Source organism: Capra hircus, chromosome 2 (assembly GCF_001704415.2).
Source record: "Capra hircus breed San Clemente chromosome 2, ASM170441v1, whole genome shotgun sequence".
In the NCBI taxonomy this organism is placed as follows: Eukaryota; Metazoa; Chordata; class Mammalia; order Artiodactyla; family Bovidae; genus Capra; species Capra hircus.
This window is the reverse complement of record NC_030809.1, coordinates 105,934,342-105,958,238: the sequence shown is the minus strand read 5'-3', so window position 1 is coordinate 105,958,238 and position 23,897 is coordinate 105,934,342. Positions and strand designations below refer to the sequence as shown.

The following is a 23,897-nucleotide window of genomic DNA, read 5'->3' as shown; positions in this document are numbered from 1 at the left end:
GTTGCCTTTTCGTTTTATGATTTCCTTTGCTATGCAAAAACTTTTAAGTTTGATTTGGTCCCATTTGTTTATTTTTTCTTTTATTTTTATTGTCTTGGGAAACTGACCTAAGAAAACAATTGATACAATTTATGTCAGAGAATGTTTTGCCTAAATTCTCTTCTAGGTGTTTTATGGTGTCATGTTTTTTTTTAAGTTTTTAAGTCATTGAGGTTTTTTTGTATATGTGGTGTGAGGTTGTGTTTTAACTTCATTGATTTACATGCCACTGTTCGGCTTTCCCAGCGCCACTTGCTGAAGAGATGGTCTTTTCTCCATTGTATCTGTAACTCCACCATCTTAACTCCTTTGTTGAAGATTAATTGACTATAGATGTGTGGTCAAATAGTCTTTAGATTCTAGTCTCAGTTGAAAATTTTAAGCATTTCTGGGGCTTTTCTGGGACAAGAACCATGCCTTCTTCGTCTTTATAGTCACTGTACTTTGTCCGGTGTCTGGCACTCAGTAGATGTTTTGGGACTGGACGCTCTAACCTGAACCAAGACAGTAGAAACTGGTGCAGGGAGTGGGGAGTAGACTAGAGCAACAGAAGAGCCTGCTAACTGGTTGGACTTAGGAGGGCTGTGCGAACAGGAAGAGAGAACTTCTCACTAGGTGTATGGCTTGGGTGGTGGAGAAACTGAAAACAGAAATCTGGAGCTGCGATGAGAGGTCTTGACACGTTTTTCTGTTTTGTTTTTGTTTTAATATCATCAACATATGGAGTTTGGAGGAACTTTCCCCCCCCCCCCCAAATAGGGGGAATTGAGTATGATAATTCAATTAATTCTCACAATAACTTGTAAATGACTACCAGCGTTTTATCAGTGAGCAAACTGAGGTGCTGTCGGATAGACCAGAAATTTGAAACCAGGTCTTTTTACTTGAAAATCCATGTCCTTTTTATGTTATCATGCCCCTGCCTTTCAGGAGAGTTATATAGGTGCTTAGCGATACTAAATGCTGAACAGAAAATCAAGTAAGAGGATATTAAAAGTGTCCAATTCTTTGCTATCCTGTGGACTGTAGCCTGCCAGGCTCCTCTGTCCGTGGAATTCTCCAGGCAAGAATTCTAGAGTGAGTTGCCATGCTCTCTTCCAGGGGACCTTCCCAACCCAAGGATGCAACCCGAGTCTCCATCTGAGCCCCCAGGGAAGCCCCAAAAGTGTCCTTAGTTGTGGCAAACCAAAATATCACTTGCAACCTGAGGGGAGCGGCTCTGGAGGAAACCTGCGCTCTTCTGAGATGTGCTGTGGGGGTCTTGGAAATGGCATCTGAGTCACGCTTTGAAGAAACCGTGGCTGAGACGGGACCAGAGAACGGCAACCGGAGGAGGGAATCATAGTGAAGGCTACGGAGGACGTTTGCCTGACTGTTCTAGAAAAGCTCTCAGACTGTAACCCTCCAGAAACAGTAGACTGTGGGGGGAGAAAAGGAGCTGGATAGACACTCATCTGAACCCTGTCCATGAGTGCTTCATTGTGTTTCTCACAGATGAGCCAGCCGAAGAGTCACACTAGACAGGTATGGAATGGCCTGAATTGGTTCGCGGAGGTGAATCAGGTGTATCTCAGTGATGGGGAGTATGGAGGATGGTTTCCCTCTTTGATTAGGTTGGCAACTAAGCCTTAGATAAGATCCTGAGGAAAACGGTATGAAGCATAGCGGGTAGTGGGCTTCCCAGGTGGCGCTAGTGGGAAAGAACCTGCCTATCAGTGCAGGAGACATTAGAGACACAGGTTTGATCCCTGGGTTGGGAAAATCCCCTGGAGAAGAGCATGGCTATCACTCCAGTACTCTTGCCTGGAGAATCCCGTGGACAGAGGAGCCTGGGGGTCTGCAGTCTATGGAGTCTCAAAGAGTCGGACACGACTGGAGCGACTTAGCATAGCTGATAGTAGTTTTCTGCCTTGTATATGAATAATATAATTTTTAAAAAAGCCTGAAGAGAGTGAATTCCTTTAAAAAATAGATTCTTTGTTTTACTGACATTTATTTATTGTGGAACTCAGAAAACATAATCTTTGACAATAAATTGCTGGGTTTAATAGGTCGTTACTTTGTGATGCTACAACAACAATATAGAAATGAAGTATTGTTTGTTTGTTTGTTTGAAGAAACCTATAGTCTGACTATAGAAGCCTCTGGTCTTTTTTCAACTTTTTTTTGTAATTGAAAGTACTCTGACTTCAATATTGTTAAGAAAGCATTTAGGAGAAAAAGACTGAAATTATTAGAAAATATTGTTATTTTAGTAGTCTTATGTTCATTATGTTCTACGTTCCTTAGTACTAAGTGCCAGCCTTTAACAATATTTTAAGGAACTTAGAAAAAAAAATACAGTAAGTTTTAGATTATTCAAGATCTTAGATTAATGCCTGCTTGTTAGAGTATTTCAGAACATTGGAATCTCTCTTAACTTTATTTCCTTTTAGGCTTTGATTAATTACTACTGTCAGGAGGGATATTTCCACCATGTGTTACTTGTTGCCAGCGAGGGAATGAAGAGCTATGGCAGTGACCCAGTCTTCAGGTTTTATCATGCCTATGCTACATTAATGGAAGGTACGTGCTAATTATTAAGCACTCCCGCAAGTTTTAAATTCTTGTTTTGCACCAAGAATAATTTTTCACCTTGTGGTTTTGATTTTCAGGTAAAATTCAAGAAGCTCTTCGAGAATTTGAGGCTATTAAAAACAAACAAGATGTATCACTTTGTTCTCTAATTGCACTGATATATGCTCATAAAATGAGCCCTAATCCAGGTATAGTATTTAAGTATAATGCTTAGACCATTTTTTCTACTCAGTTTATTTTGATTTTTGTCAATTACCTTAACCTTCAGTCTGTTCATACTGTATTATATATTCTGTGGATACTATTAATATCATATTTGTTTTATCGTCCTAACAAGACCTTAAGTTTATTAAGCACAAGAAATATGAGTCTTCTCTAGCTTTCATATTTCTTATATCCTATGGCAGAAGTTTCATTAGTCTGTAGGTATTGTTTGACTTAATACAAAGGTGACTATGTATTACCAATGGTTAAACCAAAAAAGGACCACTCAAAACAGGCTTATACCTAAATTACTCTGTAGCAGCCGACTTTAACTTATGTGCATATATAGTTAAATGCGTTTCCCCTCTTCTACTATATCTTAAGCTTCTTAAAAGCTCTTATATCCCCCAAGGAGGTTAGCTCTTTTTAAGATACTCAGTAAATTTTTATCCAGTAGTAGGTTGGGAGATATGATTAGATTATATAAGGAACTTTATACATAAACCGGCAATTAAAATTATGCAAACTGTCTTAATATTTAGTGTATCTTAATGGCTGAGGTAGAACAGTATTAAAATTTTAGGTAGTAACAAAGAAATAATATTGTATTCATCCATACATATCTAGTAACAGCTAATAGCATCATAAAAAGATCTTGTTTCAAGTAATTGGACACTTACCAAATGTCATAGAATTTTTTTAAATAATAGAAAACAGTTTTTTCTTAATTAGAGTATCATTTACATCCTTCCCACACATATACGTGTAAAAATCAATAAGATGTTATTTAATATGTTTATCTTGTAAACAGATCTAACAACTAGATACTTTCTTCAAGGGACTGTATGAGATAAAGCAAGGGGTTCTCAACTTTAGGGTGGTAGACCAGTACCTCCTGTCAGATCAGTGGCAGTATTGGATGAGGAATAAAATGCACAATAGATGTAATGCACTTGAATCATTCCCAGACCAGCCCCCTCCAAGTTTGTGGTAACATTGTCTTTCTGGAACTGGTCCCTGGTGTTGAAAACATTGGGGATTGCTGAAGAGGAGCCACAAGAATTGTAAGAAGTGATCTGCATTATCAGTTTATAATTTAGTTGGGAAAGAAAATGTTAAACCTACAGAGATTAAATGCTAATGTTATTATTAAGTAAAATGATACAAAATAAAACAGATGAATCCATAATTAATTGAAAATGGCATGTACTGTTTATCCATAGCAGTAGGCTGGGAGGGTTTTGTGGAAATGGAGATTGATCTTGTAGGGTTTGAGTATAAAGCATATTTGTCAGACAGGAGAACTTGGTGGGCAGATATGTCAAAATGGTTCAGGACTAGGCTGCTCCCTGGATCCCCTTGCTCTGTGCTCCAGCAGGAGTGTGTATAGCTGCAGCAGAGAGTATGCATAGGAAAGCTAATGTAGTCAGTTCAGTTCAGTCGCTCAGTCGTGTCCGACTCTTTGCGACCCCATGAATCGTAGCACGCCAGGCCTCCCTGTCCATCACCAACTCCTGGAGTTCACTCAGGCTTACATCCATTGAGTCAGTGATGCCATCCAGACATCTCATCCTCTGTCGTCCCCTTCTCCTCCTGCCCACAATCCCTCCCAGCATCAGAGTCTTTTCCAATGAGTCAGCTCTTCGCACGAGGTGGCCAAAGTACTGGCGTTTCAGCTTCAGCATCATTCCCTCCAAAGAAATCCCAGGGCTGATCTCCTTCAGAATCGACTGGTTGGATCTCCTTGCAGTCCAAGGGACTCTCAAGAGTCTTCTCCAACACCACAGTTCAAAAGCATCAATTCTTCGGTGCTCAGCTTTCTTCACAGTCCAACTCTCACATCTTTACATGACCACTGGAAAAACTGTAGCCTTGACTAGACGGACCTTTGTTGGTAAAGTAATGTCTCTGCTTTTCAATATGCTATCTAAATTGGTCATAACTTTTTTTCCAAGGTGTAAGCATCTTTTAATTTCATGGTTGCAGTCACCATCTGCAGTGATTTTGGAGCCCAAAAAAATGTAGTCAGTAAGCCTAAAAAAAAAAGGTAACAAAATATTTTCTTCCTGGAAACAAGTTGTCATTTAATTGGTTATTCCCAAGAGTACTGGTTCTGTTGCAAAATGTGATTTCCAGGACACTAAAAAGATGGAAGCAGAAGTATTGTTTAGAGACACTGGAGTCCTCACTGGACTTTGCATAGATGATGCTGAGTGGGCTTGAACTCAGGAGAGGCCCAGAAACCTGTCAGTCTCCCTGAGAAAGGGCCTAGATTGTTCTTGTACATTCTTCCTGAATATTGATAAAAGCCCTGGTTATGAAAAGGCTGTGATGCATTAAGAACTGGAGCTGATATCTGGCAAGAGCCAGCTTTGTGAGCTAACTGATTCTCCACTTGATGGAAATGTAGGCAGGAAGGTGCAATGCCTGCTTCTCCCCTGATAAGTTCTGTTTCTGTATTACGACTATTTGATGAAAACTTCTGAAGGTGTTACATGGGCGTGTTGGGCAGAAGGGATATCTTGTCAAGCAATCTGGCCCTACGGAATGCGATTTTGTTTCCTAAATTCAAAAAGTTGTACCTTGGTAATCCTTCACTTAAATTTGTATCACTAGAGTTAAGAGGAAGAGTCATGTACCTTGCCTTGGTAGCCATTTCCCTCAACTTTCACATTTATTTTCCCTATTACCTGACTGATTCACATTCTGATTCTGACATTTGTGTCCTAAGCACATACATAACAGATTAAATAGAAGCAATTAGAGTTCTAGAAGTCACTCAGTCATGTTGGGCTCTTTTGTGACCCCGTGGACTGTAGCCTGTCCGGCTCCTCTGTCCATGTGATTCTCCAAGCAAGAGTACTGGAGTGGGTAGCCGTTCTCTTCTCCAGGGGACCCTCCCGACCCAGGGATTGAACCCACGTGTCTTGTTTCTCCTGCATTGACAGGCAGATTCTTTACCATTAGCGCCACCTGGGAAGCCCATTAAACTATATAAGTGAAGTCGCTCAGTCGTGTCCGACTCTTTGCGACCCCGTGAACTGTAGCCCACCAGGCTCCTCTGCCCATGGAATTCTCTAGGCAAGAATGCTGGAGTGGGTTGCCATTTCCTTCTCCAGGGGATCTTCCCAACCCAGGGATCGAATCCAGGTCTCCCACATTGCAGGCAGACGCTTTAACCTTTGAGCCACCAGGGAAGCCCGTTAAACTATGTAAATAGCAGTAATTATACCACTTTTCATTGGCCTATGACAGCAGCCTGACATATGTTTTAGAATTGGATTGAGAATTAGGGTAATTTGACTACTAGTTCTGGATTTTCCCTTAATAATTGTCCTATATTAGAGTCATTACTAACTTTTTTTTTATGTCTTGAGAATGACATAAACTGTAGAATGGCAGTGTGGTCACAGTAGTCATTAGCTACACATGGCTGTAGAGCATTTGAAATGTGTTGTACTTGATATGAATTTTAAATTTAATTAATTTACTTTTACTAGTAGTTGATTCAGTTGTTAGAAATATGTTTAGGATAAATATATGATTGTGTTTTTTCCAAAATAAATTTCATGAAATCTAAGATATATCAAGATTTTCTGAAGAAAATTTAGCATCTTAATTGAGATGTGCTTTGTGTAAAGTGCATATCAGAATTTAGAAAGAAGGAGAAGAAAAGGAAATTATCTTCTTAATTTTCAAATCCAAATGAAATGATCATTTGGATATATTGGGTTAAATAAAATATATTATTAAAGTCAATTTTACTTCTTTCTTTTCACTTCTTTGTAGCTACTAGGAAATTTTAAATTACTTAGTTCAGTTCAGTTGCTCAATTGTGTCTGACTCTTTGAAACCCCATGGACTGCAGCATGCCAGGCCTCCCTGTTCATCACCAATTCCCAGAGTTTACTCAAACTCATGTCCATTGTGTCAGTGATGTCATCCAACCATTTCATCCTCTGTCGTCCCCTTCTCCTTCCGCCTTCAGTCTTTCCCAGCATCAGGGTCTTTTCCAATGAGTTGGTTCTTCACATCCAGTGGTCAAAGTATTAGAGTTTCAGCTTCAGCATCAGTCTTTCCAATGAATATTCAGGACTGATTTCCTTTAGCATCAACTGGTTGGATCTCCTTGCTGTCCAAGGGACTCTCAAGAGTCTTCTCCAACACCACAGTTCAAAAGCATTAATTCTTTGGCTCTCAGCTTTCTTTATAGTCCACCTCTCACATCCATACATGACCACTGGAAAAACCATAGCTTTGACTAGACAGACCTTTGCTGGCAAAGTAATGTCTCTGCTTTTTAATATGCTGTCTAGGTTGGTCATAATTTTTCTCCCAAGGATCAAGCATCTTTTAACTTCATGGCTGCAGTCACCATCTGCTTTGATTTGGGGGCTTGCATAGTTCTTGCATTTATTTCTACTAGTGTTGCTATAAAGAGAAGAACTATATTCTCTGCTGTTAATCATCTGACCTATCATAAACTCTTGATCTAGAATTTAATTTTCACTTAATGTGTTTTTCCCTCTCCCAGATAGAGAAGCTATTCTCGAGTCAGATGCCAGAGTGAAAGAGCAGCGTAAAGGAGCTGGACCAAAAGTTTTGTACCATGCAGGCTTGTTTTTGTGGCACATTGGTCGGCATGATAAAGCGAGAGAATACATTGACCGAATGATCAAGATATCAAATGGGAGTAAAGAGGTAGCTGATTTTCTTATTTTGAAATAGTATCATTAAAGAAAGCTTAATTTTATTTATATATTCAGTGGTATTCTTTGTTATTGCCCACTCTATGCTGACTTTATAAGTAACAGCTTTATTTTAATATTTTATAAAATTCTGGTTTTCTTAGGTTGCTTTTTTTAATGCAGTCTATTAGCTCTTGATGAGACCCCTTCCTGCCTCCTTCCCTCCCTTCCTTCCTGTCCTTTCTCTTTCCTTCCTTCCCACTCTCCTTATCGAACTGCTCTAGGTACAGGGCACTTTTGTGTGCACTGTTAATAGAAAGATAAGAAAAGCATAAGCTTTACTTTCATGAACGAATCACCTAGCAGTGTTGTAGAGCACATACCCAGTTAATATTATGAGAAAATTGACAAATGGAATGAGAAGTATGATTAAAATGTGCAGGGAAATATTACTTAGCATTTATTGCTCATTTACTTTGTGCCTGGCACTATTCACCCATTACATAAACGTTAGGAGAATGAAGAAGAATTTCTTGAAGGAAGTAGTGTTTGAGCTAAAATTTGAAAGATGGATACAGTTTCCAGCAGCAAAGCTTATGGAAAAGGAATTAGATATACCCAAATGGGAGATAATACAGAAATAAGGAAACAAGGAGACATGTAGGTTCTGGGTATAGTGAGAACCTCACCTCGGACCAGAGTTTAGGGTAAACAGAAGAGAATGGAAGAAAAGGTTGGAAAAGTAGATTGGGACAAATTGAAGGATCTTGATGGGTAGGTACAAATATTTGTATCTAATTTGATATGTATTAAGGGTCATTGAAGACTTTTAATCATGTCAGTGATACTTTAAAGTGAAAATTCAGAATATGAATTTAGCAAAGGTTTACAGGATGAACTGGCCTGGGAAGAAACCAGAATGCAGGCCCCTTTGCAAAGGTAGTACTTCCTGCCAAAGGTTTTAAGGATATACACTAAAATTATGCAGTGGATAGGGACTTGAGAATTATCAAATACCTGCAGGAATTTACAACTTACTATAAATAGTGCAGGAAAGATACTGAGGTGTCAGATATCAAGGATGTCTCTCTAAAGTTTTAAGCCTGGACAATTGAGAGACCAGTTAACGTGGATAGAAAATACATTGGGAAGAGAAGGTAATCTTGGAGAGAGATGATATGTTTGCCTTTAGACGTGCTATATTTCAGGCACTGGCAGAACAGTGAGATGGAGACAGTAGATGAACTTTTGGAAAGAAGAGAAAAAATTAGAAGAGGTGGTAGACTAGAAATAAAGGTTGGGAATCATCCACAAGTTTGAAACAGTTCAAATAAGGACAGTGATCTAGTGAGTAGAAATAGCATTGTTTAAGAATTCTTACCTGGGAGGGGGGTTCAGGATGGGGAACATGTGTACGCCCGTGGCGGATTCATGTTGATGTGTGGCAGAACCAATACAATATTGTAAAGTAATTAGCCTCCAATTAAAACAATAAGAATTCTTACCTGTCTTTTCAGGTATAATACAGGGAAGTAAATATGATCTTAGTTGAAGATTTAGAAGATTTGGTAATTCGCCTAGAATTTTTTTTTACAAAGGAGCAGATTTCATAATTTTTTAATTGGCATTAAAAAGAAAAATAATATACCAGTATCCATCTTACTTCTAATCCTATAAACCTTACAGCCCATTGGCTTACTAACATTTTTGAAGGTAAATATTCATGACTGCTTCATTTTTAAATTTCTGAGGGCATTTTATCCTTTTTTTGAATCTCACTGAACTAGTCAAAGAGAATGAGATAGTTGCCAAATTATCTTAATATTTACTAAATGTGCAACAAGGAACTTCTTCCTCATCTTATTTCATTTGGTCTGTTTCCCCCAAAAAAGTAACAAATTCTTATTTATATACTGAATTACATGTTTAACAATTATTAATAATTGTTTATTTAAAGAGCCCCATGTAAGAATATTGGTTATTTAGCATTAATGGAATATTTTACAAACTTCTTCATGTTAATACTGATTATAGTAGTAATCTTAAAGACTGAAACTCATAATAGTTCTCAAGACTCTAGGCTGGCAAGGGCTTGACAGTGATTTTATTGTAGTTTTTTTAATAAGATTATTCAATAGAGTGATTTTTGTGACTGATTACAAATAAGAATGATGTGGAGTTTAACTCCATCCACATTTGTTTCTTTCATGTCCAAGAAAAAATAAAATATTAGAATTATTTGTTTTACAGGGACAGGTTTTGAGAGCATGGCTTGATATTACAAGAAGAAAAGAACCTTATACTAAAAAAGCATTAAGATACTTTGAAGAGGGATTGCAAGATGGGAATGATATTTTTGCTCTACTGGGTAAGGTGAGTTGGAGTTAGATTAATAAAATGATGTTTTAAAATTTATTTGTAATATATCTGAAACCCAACAAAACTAAGTAGCTCAAAATTATGGTTTTAAATGTTACTTTCAACTCTCAACTGCATTTGTATGGGACGATGAATAGTAAACTAGGGAAAAGTACTCCCTGCCAAATTGTTAAATCCTGGATCAATTTTAATTGTTTTTGTTGTTGCTGTTGTTAGTTGTGATGGTTCCTACATTATTTACTCACCAAACATATATGATGTGTCTTAATATGTGTGAGGCATCACTCTAGATACTAGGGATACCCTGAGCAAAATAAAATGTCTTTCTTTTATGAAGCTTATGTTCTACTGGTGGAGAGAGACAATAAACGAAGCGAATTATATAGTATATTAGAAGGTGATAAGTACAATGGAAGAATATAGAGCGAGAAGTACAACTGGGTATGAAAGCGGTTTTAAATGTTGTAGTCAGAGAAAGTGACATTTGAGCAAAGATGTATAGGAGGTAAGGTTTAAAGCCATGTGGGCCCCTAGGGAGAGCATTACAAATAGATGGGTAGAGAGTTCATATACCTTAAGGCATATTCATTTAGTCTGGAGACTAAAGCAAAATGAGTGAAGGGGAGAGAAGTGAAGGATTGAGGGAAAGAAGATGAATGTCAGGGCAGGTGAGTATGGATGGGATGGGAATGAGAAGCTGGCTGCTTCTGTAAAGCCTTCGGCTCTTGCTTTGATCTGGGTAGATTGGCAGCCGATGGAAAGAGAAATAACATGATCTCACTTACCCATACATTGGGAGGGATAACCAAGTGGCAAAGTCATTAGAAATCATTGGTGGTTGGAAATGTTTAATTTGGACTCTTTCTTCAATCCCATTGATGACTTTGAATGCCTTAAATTTTTTTTTTTTTTAATTTCAGCGAAAAAGAAACTGAACTTATATTAGGAAAACAGTCTATTAAATTAGTGATTTGGGGGAGGGGATAAAAAAGAAAAAGAGGATTGTTAATGTCTTGGCTACTGCCAATAGCCCTACGTTGCTCTTGTCAATGTCCATGGCTAGTGAGCTTGTTCAGATGTCTGCAGGACAACTAGAATTCATACTGATTGGATTCAGATTTTGCCTAATGGTGCTGCTAGAGCTTATGGGCATATAGCAAGTTTTTTTTTTGTTTGTTTGTTTTTTTTAAGTTTTTCTGTCTCATTTCTCTTTCTCTCTAGTCCTTAAAGCAAAGCTAGTAGATAATCTTCTCAGGTAGGGCTGTTTCAAGTGTTAATATAAGCAGCTTAGGAGGATTTTCCCTTTTCCTCTAATACTTTTTAGACTAGTTTAAATTCTTTTTCTGATATAACCCATTCCAATTATGTATGTATTTTTCAGTTCATTCAGCCAGAGACTTGCATTAGTTGAATTCCAACCAGGAATGATATGAACCAATTATATAGCAAATTTCAGTTCAGTTCAGTTCAGCTGCTCAAGTCGTGTCTGACTCTTTGTGACCCCTTGAATCACAGCACAGCACGCCAGGCCTCCCTGTCGATCACCAACTCCCGGAGTTCACTCAAACTCACGTCCATCGAGTCAGTGATGCCATCCAGCCATCTCATCCCTGTCGTCCCCTTCTCCTCCTGCCCCCAATCCCTCCCAGCATCAGGGTCTTTCCCAATGAGTCAGCTATAGCAAATTTAATATATGTTGCATTCACGTGGGAGGTAATGGTCTAAGGAAGTACTAGATACGCTCTGTTGGCATGATTTTGTGATTTTTAAGTTACCAGCTATTCAGATTCCAAGAGTGTCTATATATTTTTTTAAATTATCTTTTTTAATATAAATTTATTTAACTGGAGGTTAATTACTTTACAATATTGTATTGGTTTTGCCATACATCAACATGAATCTGCCACAGGTATACACGTGTTCCCCATCCTGAACCCGCCTCCCACCACCCTCCCTGTACTATCCCTCTGGGTTGTCCCAGTGCACCAGCCCCAAGCATCCAGTATCATGCATCAAACCTGGACTGGCAATTCATTTCATATATGATATTATACATGTTTCAATGCCATTCTCCCAAATCATCCCACCCTCTCCCTCTCCCACAGAGTCCAAAAGACTGTTCTGTACATCTGTGTCTCTTTTGCTGTCTCACATACAGGGTTATCATTACCATCTTTCTAAATTCCATATATATGCGTTAGTATACTGTATTGATGTTTTCCTTTCTGGCTTACTTCATTCTGTATAATAGGCTCCAGTTTCATCGACCTCATTAGAACTGATTCAAATGTATTCTTTTTAATGGCTGAGTAATATTCCATGCTATATATGTACCATAACTTTCTTATCCATTCACCTGCTGATGGACATCTAGGTTGCTTCTATGTCCTGGCTATTTATAAACAGTGCTGCGATGAACATTGGGGTACACGTGTCTCTTTCAATTCTGGTTTCCTCGGTGTGTATGCCCAGCAGTGGGATTGCTGGGTCATAAGGCAGTTCTATTTTTAGTTTTTTAAGGACTCTCCACACTCTTCTCCATAGTGGCTGTACTAGTTTGCATTCCCACCAACAGTGTAAGAGGGTTCCCTTTTCTCCACACCCTCTCCAGCATTTATTGCTTGTAGACTTGGATCGCAGCCATTCTGACTTGCATGAAATGGTACCTCATTGTGGTTTTGATTTGCATTTCTCTGATAATGAGTGATGTTGAGCATCTTTTCATGTGTTTGTTAGCCATCTGTATGTATTCTTTGGAAAAATGTCTATGTAGTTCTTTGGCCCATGTTTTGATTGGGTCGTTTATTTTTCTGGAATTGAGCTGCAGGAGTTGCTTGTATATTTTTGAGATTAGCTGTTTGTCAGTTGCTTCCTTTGCTATTATTTTCTCCCATTCTGAAGGCTGTCTTTTCACCTTGCTTATATTTTCCTTTGTTGTGCAGAAGCTTTTAAGTTTAATTAGGTCCCATTTGTTTATTTTTGCTTTTATTTCCAATATTCTGGGAGGTGGGTCATAAAGGATCCTGCTATGATTTAAGTTGGAGAGTGTTTTGCCTATGTTCTCCTCTAGGAGTTTTATAGTTTCTGGTCTTACGTTTAGATCTTTAATCCATTTTGAGTTTATTTTTGTGTATGGTGTTAGAAGGTGTTCTAGTTTCATTCTTTTCCAAGTGGTTGACCAGTTTTCCCAGCACCACTTGTTAAAGAGATTGTCTTTAATCCATTGTATATTCTTGCCTCCTTTGTTGAAGATAAGGTGTCCATAGGTGCGTGGATTTATCTCTGGGCTTTCTATTTTCTTCTTTTTCGCTATTACTGTATGCCTTTGAGAAGTTTAAGTAATTTATTTTGATGCAGTCAGTGGCATCATTGGATGGTTCTCACACTTTTCCTTTAATTCTTTGGGAATATAATCTCAAACTGATTTCAGGAATGTATTGCAGTTATACTGTGCATCTGTTGAGGCAGATGCTCATTTTGAACTGAGATATTCTAGGACTAAATTTACTCCTGAAGGGGATTCAGTAACACGTTTTAAAAAATCTGACATATGATAAATAGGCCTCATCATCTGTTCTTAAAGCACATACTATATTTGTAGATTTATATTTTCTGACCATGAAAGTAATTACATGTACATTGTAGAAAAATTTTAGAATACAGTAATATCTGAATTAAAAATAAATATCAGCATTGGAGATAACCAGGTAGACTTATTATATTGTAAATGACATCTCTTTGTTTCTTAAGTATAGACCTACAAATTAACATAATGACCTTTAATGGCACCTGAAATCTTATTAAATGAATATGCTGTCATTTAATGCTGTGTGGCCATTTTGGGTTCAGTTCAGTTCAGTCACTCAGTCATGTCCGACTCTTTGTGACCCCATGAACTGCAGCACATCAGGCCTCCCTGTACATCACCAACTCCCGGAGTCTACCCAAACCCATGTCCATTGAGTTGGTGATGCCATCCAGCCATCTCATCCTCTGTCATCCCCTTCTCCTCCTGCCCTCAATCTTTCCCAGCGTCAGGGTCTTTTCAAATGAGTCAGCTCTTCGCATCAGGTGACCAAAGTATTGGAGTTTCAGCTTCAATATCAGTCCTTCCAATGAACACCCAGGACTGATCTTTAGGGTGGACTGGTTGGATCTCCTTGCATTCCAATGGACTCTCAAGAGTCTTCTCCAACACCACAGTTCAAAAGCATCAATTCTTCAGTGTTCAGCTTTCTTTATAGTCCAACTCTCACATCCATACATGACCACTGGAAAAACCATAGCCTTGACTAGACGGACCTTTGTTGACAAAGTAATGTCTCTTCTTTTTACTAGGCTGTCTAGATTGGTCATAACTTTCCTTTCAAGGAGTAAGTGTCTTTTAATTTCATGGCTGCAGTCACCATCTGCAGTGATTTTGGAGCCCCCCAAAATAAAGTCTGACACTGTTTCCACTGTTTCCCCATCTATGTCCCATGAAGTGATGGGACCAGATGCCATGATCTTCGTTTTCTGAATGTTGAGCTTTAAGCCAACTTTTTCACTCTCCTCTTTCACTTTCATCAAGAGGCTTTTTAGTTCCTCTTCACTTTCTGCCATAAGGGTGTCATCTGCATATCTGAGGTTATTGATATTTCTCCCGGCAATCTTGATTCCAGCTTGTGCTTCTTCCAGTCCAGCATTTCTCATGATGTACTCTGAATATAAGTTAAGTAAGCAGGGTGACAATATACAGCCTGACGTACTCCTTTTCCTATTTGGAACCAGTGTGTTGTTCCATGTCCAGTTCTAACTTGCTTCCTGACCTGCATACAGGTTTCTCAAGAGGCAGGTCAGGTGGTCTGGTATTCCCATCTCTTTCAGAATTTTCCATTTTATTGAGATCCACACAAAGGCTTTCGCATTTTGGGTTACTTTAACTTTGTCTATTGTAAATAATTCTGCCTTATATATCCAGTTATGTCTTTAAGATAATTCTTAGAAGTGAAAATATTGAGATAGCGTTGCAATTTATATTGCTTATCTCTAAAATTTTCTTAAGGCTGAAAGTAATTTTTTTTTAAAGATAAAAATTTCTTAGTTTTAGATGCTACTTACAGATATCCTGGAAATATTTTATTCTAAAAGGTAATTTTTTCTGTTATAAATACATTTGTTTTGATAAATAGTTAAAAATTTTTATCCTATAATTATATTTGTGTTATTTAAAGTGAATTTTAAAACAAAATCACGTATTGTATAAAATATTTTGATTCTGTGTGATGTTTCAAAATTTTGTTTGATTAAAACTTTTCTGATTATTAAAGTGATAACTGTTCCTTACAGAAAGCTCAGAAAGCAAAAATACAGAAAATGTTAAGTACTAGAATTCTACCTCACCTGCTGTGAGAACCTAAGTGTATATGATCACAGTTTTGATGCCACTTTTCACTTTTTTCTCCCATTAGGCACAATGCCTTGAGATGCGCCAGAATTATTCAGGTGCTCTGGAGACTGTGAACCAGATAATCATGAATTTTCCAGGTTTCCTTCCTGCTTTTGTAAAGAAAATGAAACTACAGCTAGCCTTGCAGGACTGGGACCAGACGGTTGAGACAGCACAGAGGTTAAGTAAAACAAGATCTCACAAATCTCTTTGGGTCTGGTTTTAATTTTGAGAAAAAAGAAAATCTATGTGTGTGTTTTTCCTATAAGATATTTTCAATTTGATTTTTTTCAAATAATATAGAATTGAAGAAAACCTTGACATTGCATTTTTAAGGACTGAATTTATTGATTTACATAAATATATATTAACAGCTGAGTAGCTATTCTGAGACACTCTTAAGTTTCAGAAGAATAATTGCTGACCTCATGAAGCTTATATTCAAATGAGAAGAACCATGTAATAAGTAAACAAATAAATTTTGTAGAGTGCTAGAAAGTTATACTCTTGCCTGGAAAATCCCATGGATAGAGGAACCTGGGTGGCTGCAGTCCATGGGGTCGCACAGAGTCGGACACAACTGAAGTGACTTAGCAGTAGCAGAAAGTTATAAGCTCAGTGGAGAAAAAGTAAAGCTGGAAAGTGAAATAGAGAGTTGGGGGAAGGGCTTCTATTTTATCAGCTGATCAGGGAAGGCCTCTGAGAAGATGGCATTTGACAGAGGGAGCAAGCATGCAGACATTCCAGAGAAGGTTGCAGACAGAGGCAAACGCAGGTGCAGAGTCCTTGAGGCGAGTCCCTGTCATATGGGTAAGGGTGGGAAGGAGCAAGATGGCTAGGCAGTAACCTCAGAACAGAGGGTGGGAGGAAGAAGGGGTGCCAGGTTGGGAAGGGCCTTGTTCATCATTGTAAAGATTTTAGTTTTTCTTCTGAAGTCTGAGGGCCTTGGATGGTTCCCTCTGTCTTCTTCCCTCTCTGCTTTTCCTTCTTTCTCTCCAGCAGTCTCTTCTTTTTCTTCTTACTGTTTAGTTAATGAAACCAGGATTTTTATCCAGCAGGTATTCCATGATAGGAATTGTATTGATTGTGTGCCATATTAGGGTATAACTTGTTGCTTAAACTCAGTTTTTCCAATAAATTGTTGATGGATCCAGAGGCTTGGTTAGATTCACATTCAATACTTGTTTTTGTCTGACAGTTAATTCATAAGTATTGATGTGTTCTTCCATCAAACAGACATAATCTCTGCTTGCCTCTTTTTTGTGTGATATTAGTAGCAATTCATGCTTAATATTTGGGAACTTGGTTTAGGATTATCGTAAGATTATATCTTTCCTTCTGCATTTCTTAGTTAGAATACTCCTATAAAGAGAAACTTCAGCTGGTTCGTTATCTAATGTTACAGTTCATATAGGAAAAGTTGGATAAATGCTTGAGTCTGTGACCTTATTCCCAGGTTTCAGAAACAAGTAAAAAAGGCCCTGTGCAGACCTAGCATTCTCCAGTAGGATTTGAGTTTGTTTGTTTATGTGATATGGATTAAACTTGAGTGTTTCTAACCATTTTGGTTATTATAGTTGCTCAGATTGACTTATCTTTGGTCATTAGTAGCTTCTTCAAGTCCTTATGACATGATCCTAGAAGTCTTTTGTAGTGTCTGTACTCTTGCATATGGCAAGATATACAGGGTTATTTTGTGTATTTACTGACCCATTATAGGTATCGGCCATTGTACAGGGCAATCTAACTCCTTTTACTGCGAAGTGGTATTTGGAGGCCACAGTTTGTGCATAAATAAGTTTCTGATGTTTATACTTTTCAGATATTTTTTCCTAGACGCTGTCTGTGGGCTGGGTGTTGGAAGTATCTACATAATAATGTGCAAATTATATATATGTATCATGGGGGCATTTAAAAGTGATAAACAGACTTATTATATAGTTTTTAAACTTGATTTTTCTTTAACTTAGTATTTCATTAGCTATGGATGGTGTCTGTAAGGTGATCATAAATATAGTTTATTTTATCTTTCCCTGTTGATAGGCGTTTAGGCTATTTTGAATTTTTTGCTATTCTAATTATTGTAGTGAACACACCCACCCACTCAGCCACACACACACACACACACACGTCTTTATACACATGGAGAAGTATTTCTGGAGGATGGTTTCCCAAATGACAAATTACTGATTTAAAGAGAATTTTATTTTTTAGGGTAAGCTAAGCTCCTGTGAAAAGTAGATGCAAACATATGTTTATTTTTGTCATCTGTAACTGTTTTGAGTGGGTGTAAGACTTGAGCAGTCAGCCTTTCTCCACATTGTCTTTAAGGAACTTGCAACTCTGCCTTTACCTAAAACCTCACGATGTTGGTGTCCAGCTGGCAAGAGAAGAAAGAGTGTGGAGGAGTCATTCTGCTTTTCTTGAAAGTCCAGGCCCAGACATGGCCCACACTGCTTGCTCTCACACTGGCCACAGCTACCTGCAGAGGTGGCTGGGAGATTAGGTGGCCCAGAGCCCAAGCAGATGAGCGGAGAGTGATTTTGAGGAGAGAGTGCACTCCCTGCCTCAAATGTACACATTTAACACTGGATAAATACTCCTGAGTTGTGAGAAACTATACTAACTTATACTCTCATCGTTAGTCTATTGAATGTCCCCTCCCCTATCCTCAGGAATTTTGGCTATTGTCAATGTGAGGTTTTTTGTTTTGTTTTTTAAAAAAACAATCTGGTAGGACAAGAATGGTAGCTTATTTTCATTTTCACTTCCTCTTTTGTGTTGAAATTGAGCATTTTTTTTTTAATGCTAAAAGCTATTTTTTCCCCCTGTGTATTCACTAGTCCTTTTTTTCTTATTAACTAAATCTGTTCGTTCCTATATTTCTAATGGATTTTGACATCTTTTAAGAAGTTCTCCATCATGTTTCTTTTCTGATGGTTTTCTTGGCCTTTTGCAGTTGACTATCAGAATAGCTTATTTTAAAAAAAAATACAAAAACCTTATAAGATGTTGGGTTGAATTGCATTAAACCTATAGATTATTTGGGGAGAATTTCTTTAATCCCAAATAAGTAGTATCTTTAGACAGCTACTGATGTGCAGCAAGCAACCACACTTCTCAGGGCATGTGATAATATGTGCTCATTTCTCACTTTGGTGTGAATCATCTAGGGTCACTGACCCAGTCCAGATGTGTCTGGGGCTCCGCTTCAAGTTTCATGTCCAGCTGAGAGGGCATGAAACCTCGCTGCAATTTGGACTCAGGTCAGCTCTAAGGGTGTTCTCTGGGCTCCAGCCAAATAGCACCAGCTTCTTAGAGGAAGCCCTTCTCCTGGTGATGGCAGAGATGCAGAGGACAAGCAGAAATCTGCAATGCCTCTGAAACAGGGGTGGCGCACTGCCATTCCTGTCCACATCCTATTGGCCAAGAAAAAGCTCCAAGTTGTAGTCAGAAGCAGTGAAGTACAAGCTAGCATTTATAGGAGGAACTGCTCAGTTACATTGCAGAAAGCATGTATCAGGGAGAGTGAAAAGCTGCAGCTAATAACGTAGCATGCCATGTATGATAAGAAACCTAATGTGTTACCCCATTTGTTCAGTTCCATCAGTTCTTCAATGCTCAGCCTTCTTTATGGTCCAACTCTCACATTCGTATATGACTACTGGAAAAACCATAGCTTTGATTATATGGACTTTTGTCAGCAAAGTAATATCTCTCCTTTTTAATATGCTACTAGGTATGTCATAGCTTTTCTTCCAAGGAGCAAGTGTCTTTTAATTTCATGGCTGCAGTCACCATGTGCAGTGATTTTGGAGCCTAAGAAAACAAAGTCTCACTGCTTCCATTGTTTCCCAATCTATTTGCTATGAAGTGTTGGGACCAGATGCCATGATCTTAGTTATGTGAATGCTGAGTTTTAAGCCAGCTTTTTCACTCTCCTCTTTCACCTTCATCAAGAGGCTCTTGAGTTCTTTGCTTTCTGCCATAAGGGTGGTATCATCTGCATATCTGAGGTTATTGATATTTCTCTTGGCAATCTTGATTCCAGCTTGTGCTTCATCCAGTCTGGCATTTTGCATGATGTATTCTGCATATAAGTTAAATAAGCAGAGTGACAATATTACAGCCTTGACATACTCCTTTCCTAATTTAGAACCAGTCTGTTGTTCCACGTCCGGTTCTAACTTTTGCTTCCTGACCTGCATACAGGATTTTCAGGAGCATGTAAGGTGGTCTGGTATTCCCATCTCTTTGAAGAGTTTTCCACAGTTTGTTGTGATCTACACAGTTAAAGGTTTTAGCATAGTCAATGAAGCAGAAGTAGATGCTCCTCTAGAAGTCTCTTGCTGTTTCTGTGATCCAGCGGATGTTGGCAATTTGATCTCTGGTACCTCTGCCTTTTCTAAATCCAGCTTGAACATCTGGAAGTTATCAGTTCACATATCGTTGAAGCCTAGCTTGTAGAATTTTGAGCATTACTTTGCTAGCATGTGAAATGAGGGCAATTGTGTGGTAGTTTGAACCTTCTTTGGCATTGCCCTTCTTTGGGATTGGAATGAAAACTTGGAATTGGATTGGAATGACCTTTTCTGGTGCTGTAGGCACTGCTGAGTTTTCCAGATTTGGTGGCATGTTGAGTACAGCACTTTCACAGCATAATTTTTTAGGATTTGAAATAGCTCATCTGGAATTCCATTACCCCCACTAGCTTTGTTTGTAGCAATGCTTCCTAAGGCCCACTTGACTTCGCACTTCAAGATGTATGGCTCTAGGTGAGTGATCACACCACTGTGGTTATCAGGGTCATTAAGATGTTTTTTGCATAGCTCTTCTGTGTGTTCTTGCCACCTCTTCTACTATCTTTTGCTTCTGTTAGGTCCATACCGTTTCTATCCTTTATTGTGCCCATCTTTGCATGAAATATTCCCTTGGTATCTCTAATTTTCTTGAAGAGATCTCTAGTCTTTCCCATTCTGTTGTTTTCCTCTATTTCTTTGCATTGTTCATTTAGGAAGGCTTTCTTATCTCTCCTTGCCATTCGTTGGAAGTCTGCATTCAAATGGGTGTATCTTCCTTTTTCTCTTTTGCCTTTTATTTCTCTTTTTTCCTCAGCTATTTTTAAGGCCTCCTCAGACAACCATTTTGCCTTCATAAACATATTAAGATAAAGATCCAGAGATTCTTTTGGTTTAAAATAATGAGATTGATAATTTTTATAAAGGAGATGTTATTTTACTAGTGAAAATTACTTACTTAAACCATGGAGTAATCAGACCAGCAAACCACCTTTGCAAGTTGTCAAATAATAATACATAATTTATTTCAACATTAACTGAAATTTTTTTTGCAGGTTGATGCTACAAGATAATCAAAACTTGGAAGCACTGAGAATGCTGGCCCTTTACTATTTGTGTAGGGAGGGGGATATAGAGAAGGTAAAGTTGTATTGTACTATATAACTTTCCTGTATTAAATATATATTTAGTTACACACACATGCACATACTAAAGAGCCTTGAATTGCTTTTAGAATGTATATCATGACAGTTTTTAGTTGAGTCCTAGGAATATACCTTAACAAAGGTGGGTATCTTAAATCACCTAGCAAAGCAAAAGTATCATATAGTTAAAATTACCCCTGAAAGCTTTAAAAATTATTAATTACATCAGATGCTGTTTCTGTGTAAAAGTCATGTGTCATATGATATATGATTAATGTAACAAGAGGTACTGGTTATGGAAGAGAACATACAAAATATAATTCATTTTATTGAGTTTGCATAAGTTAAATGGGTTAGGATGAAATCCCATTGAACCTTATAAAGCACACGTTTCTCTGGTAATGAACACATTGACTGTATATTTTGGTTTATGGGATGCCAGAATCCACTCTGAAGTCAATAATATTATAACAGATAATAGATTTAGACTCTTATTTAGGGTTAAATGGGTTAATGTGATAGTACCTAGTAAGTACTTCAGTAAATACTAGAAGAATCTTAGTAGGAGCAATTCTAGAGTCAATTTTCCAGGCATTGAAATTATTTTTCAAGTATCTGATTTTTTTGTTCTCGAAAATATTTTAAATATAAACTAGGCAACGTAGGTAATCCAAGGACTGACCTCATGTAATATTAATGTTTGTAAATAAATATCATTCATATCTCATATGTGTCATAAATTATTGGAGAGGGAGCTTGGCATGTATAGTTAACTGGATATTATAGATGTCTTTGAATATTTGGAAATCACCCAAAGGTTTCTATTCAGTAACAACTATTAAAGAAGCACATTTTATAATGCAGTTTTTACTTATAATCATTGCACTTTTTATGGAAGGATCCTTTACCCTCTTGCACCATATGATTTCACTGGAAGAAGGGGAATTGATAAAAGCAAAGATTTTTTGTAACTTACAAATACTGATTTACTAATGTACATGTCCTGTATTATGCTATTTTAATTCTTAGTGTATTTTAAAATTATACTGAATACTTTTGTTTTAGGCTGCCACCCAACTGGAAAACTTAGGAAATGCATTGGATGCCGTGGAACCACAGAATGCTCAACTTTTTTATACGATCACAATAGCCTTCAGCAGAATTGTAAGAGCACAGCAAAGCTCTGTTATTTGTAACTGGAAATATAAAATTACTCACAAATGTTGAGGCACCAAAAAGCATATGACCTAGAGTGAAAATACTTGAAAATTCATAGATGTGCCTATGAATATGTGATACATTCTTAAGGGAGGTAATTCAGAGGAGATATAGTTTCCAGCTATAAAAAGCCATCCTGGAGGGTTCATGGAGGGAGTGGCACTTGTGAATCCTTTAAGAATAGGGAAGTGCCTTCCAGAGGAAGGAAGTGGAAAGTGATTTATTTTAACTAGAGCATAGGATTTATGACTAAGGTTGTTCTTTGCTTTATGTTTTTAAAACTGTTTTTTAAACATTTTAAAGTAAGTAATAGAATATATGGGTTGAGGAAGTGATTTCTGTCTTACTTTTTGTAATAGTAAAGAAATGATTTTTATGACAAGTACCCATAAAAAGGTAATTGGAAATGGGATAGATAAATGTAGTAGAATCTTAAAACCAATACAAGAGATGAGAGGATTGAAACTATGCTAGAAAAAAATAAGGAAAAGGGCATACTAAATAATTATTAAAATAAAGTTGAAAGAAAATAATTAAGTTTATTAGTTGTTAAATGACATGAATAAACTGAATTCTCTTAATTAAAAATGAAGGTTGTTAGATCATGTGAAATTTAGGGGCACTGCTCCCTATTACAGAAATTTGAGTTAGTGGGAGTATTAACATTTTTTTATTTACCTACTGCAGACACATAATTGTTATTAGTTTACAGCAAATCAAACAATTTAGTAAGTAACAACTCTTCAAAGTAATGATGTTCAAAAAGTATATACTTAATTCTGACAACATTGCCATTTCTTGAAATATTTTTGAAGGCTTTTTTTCCAAGAAGATTATAAGGTGTGGTTCTCACTAGTGGCACACTTGTCTTTAGGGGTAAATCAGATTCTTATCCTAGTTTTCAATGCAATAAAAGTTCAATAAAATATATAATCTGTCTATATTATGCTATATTTACATACACATGTATGTAAATATATATAAAACCTTAAATAATGATTTTCTTCTCTAATTATAAGATAGTCATGAGACAGTGTAAAAAGCGAGTTATAAGAAATATGCTTGTGGAGTACCATAGAAGCAATACATTTTTCAAGAGAGCTGTTTTTTAAAAGCACTGCTCATTAGGAAGTTTAAGTTCTGATAGGATATAAACTCTTGATGCACTATCTAGGTAGTAAATACAGTAGATTTATTATTATTCAGTTATGAAATAATTTTTCCCCTATATTTTTCATCTGTGAAATATAAATTATTCATATGTACATTTAGAAAAAACAAATTCTTCCATCTTAGTAGACTTGTTTTAGTTTAACTTAATTTTTTTTCTTTTTAGTGTGGACGTAGTCAACTCATTCTTCAGAAAACCCAAACATTACTAGAAAGAGCTTTTAGTTTAAATCCTCAGCAGTCAGAATTTGCTACAGAGCTTGGATACCAAATGATTTTACACGGGAAAGTTAAAGAGGCCTTGAAGTGGTACAAGACCGCCATGACACTAGATGAAACCAGTGTCTCTGCTCTCATTGGTATGACAGCTGTATCTATGAGTGTTCCTTATACAGATGCAAATAATGATTGCTTTTAATACCTGCCTTTAAAGAAGAAAAGACATATTTTGTAGTTTTCTAAAATTAAACAGTTCTTTACTACCTACAGCAGAAAAAAATCATGTACCTTTAAAAATAGAATTTTTGTTTCTTAAAAACTATCTGCAGGTAATAGATTTTTATGAGTTAATTCCCATAAATTAAGAATTCCTTAGTAACTGATTTTATGTGGGTACAAAGCTACCCATTTCCTTTCATTCTTTTTTTTTAGTCTAAAACTTTGTATTATGGCAAAAAAACCCACCTTGTTTAATATTGTTTGTATTAACTTGAGATGTAATGCCTGAAATGATGTGGATTTTTCCCATTTT

At 37.1% G+C, this 23,897-nt stretch overlaps 1 protein-coding gene across 3 annotated transcripts in view; it reads left to right on the top strand.

Annotated features, from left to right (window-relative positions):
* The window catches only part of TTC21B (tetratricopeptide repeat domain 21B), a 94,692-nt gene that overhangs the window by 3,001 nt on the left and 67,794 nt on the right, over positions 1 to 23,897 (top strand). Inside the window, exons 2-10 of one of the 3 annotated variants that reach the window (XM_018064033.1) lie at positions 1,141 to 1,563; positions 2,475 to 2,604; positions 2,694 to 2,804; positions 7,355 to 7,521; positions 9,759 to 9,881; positions 15,338 to 15,495; positions 20,669 to 20,753; positions 21,824 to 21,922; positions 23,313 to 23,505. In XM_018064033.1, the coding sequence (XP_017919522.1) occupies positions 1,507 to 1,563; positions 2,475 to 2,604; positions 2,694 to 2,804; positions 7,355 to 7,521; positions 9,759 to 9,881; positions 15,338 to 15,495; positions 20,669 to 20,753; positions 21,824 to 21,922; positions 23,313 to 23,505 (1,123 nt within the window). In that variant the 5' untranslated portion in view covers positions 1,141 to 1,506. Of the gene's footprint in view, positions 1 to 1,140; positions 1,564 to 2,474; positions 2,605 to 2,693; positions 2,805 to 7,354; positions 7,522 to 9,758; positions 9,882 to 15,337; positions 15,496 to 20,668; positions 20,754 to 21,823; positions 21,923 to 23,312; positions 23,506 to 23,897 lie in introns of those variants that run through there. The other 2 variants (XM_018064040.1, XM_018064044.1) reach the window with 2 other exon arrangements.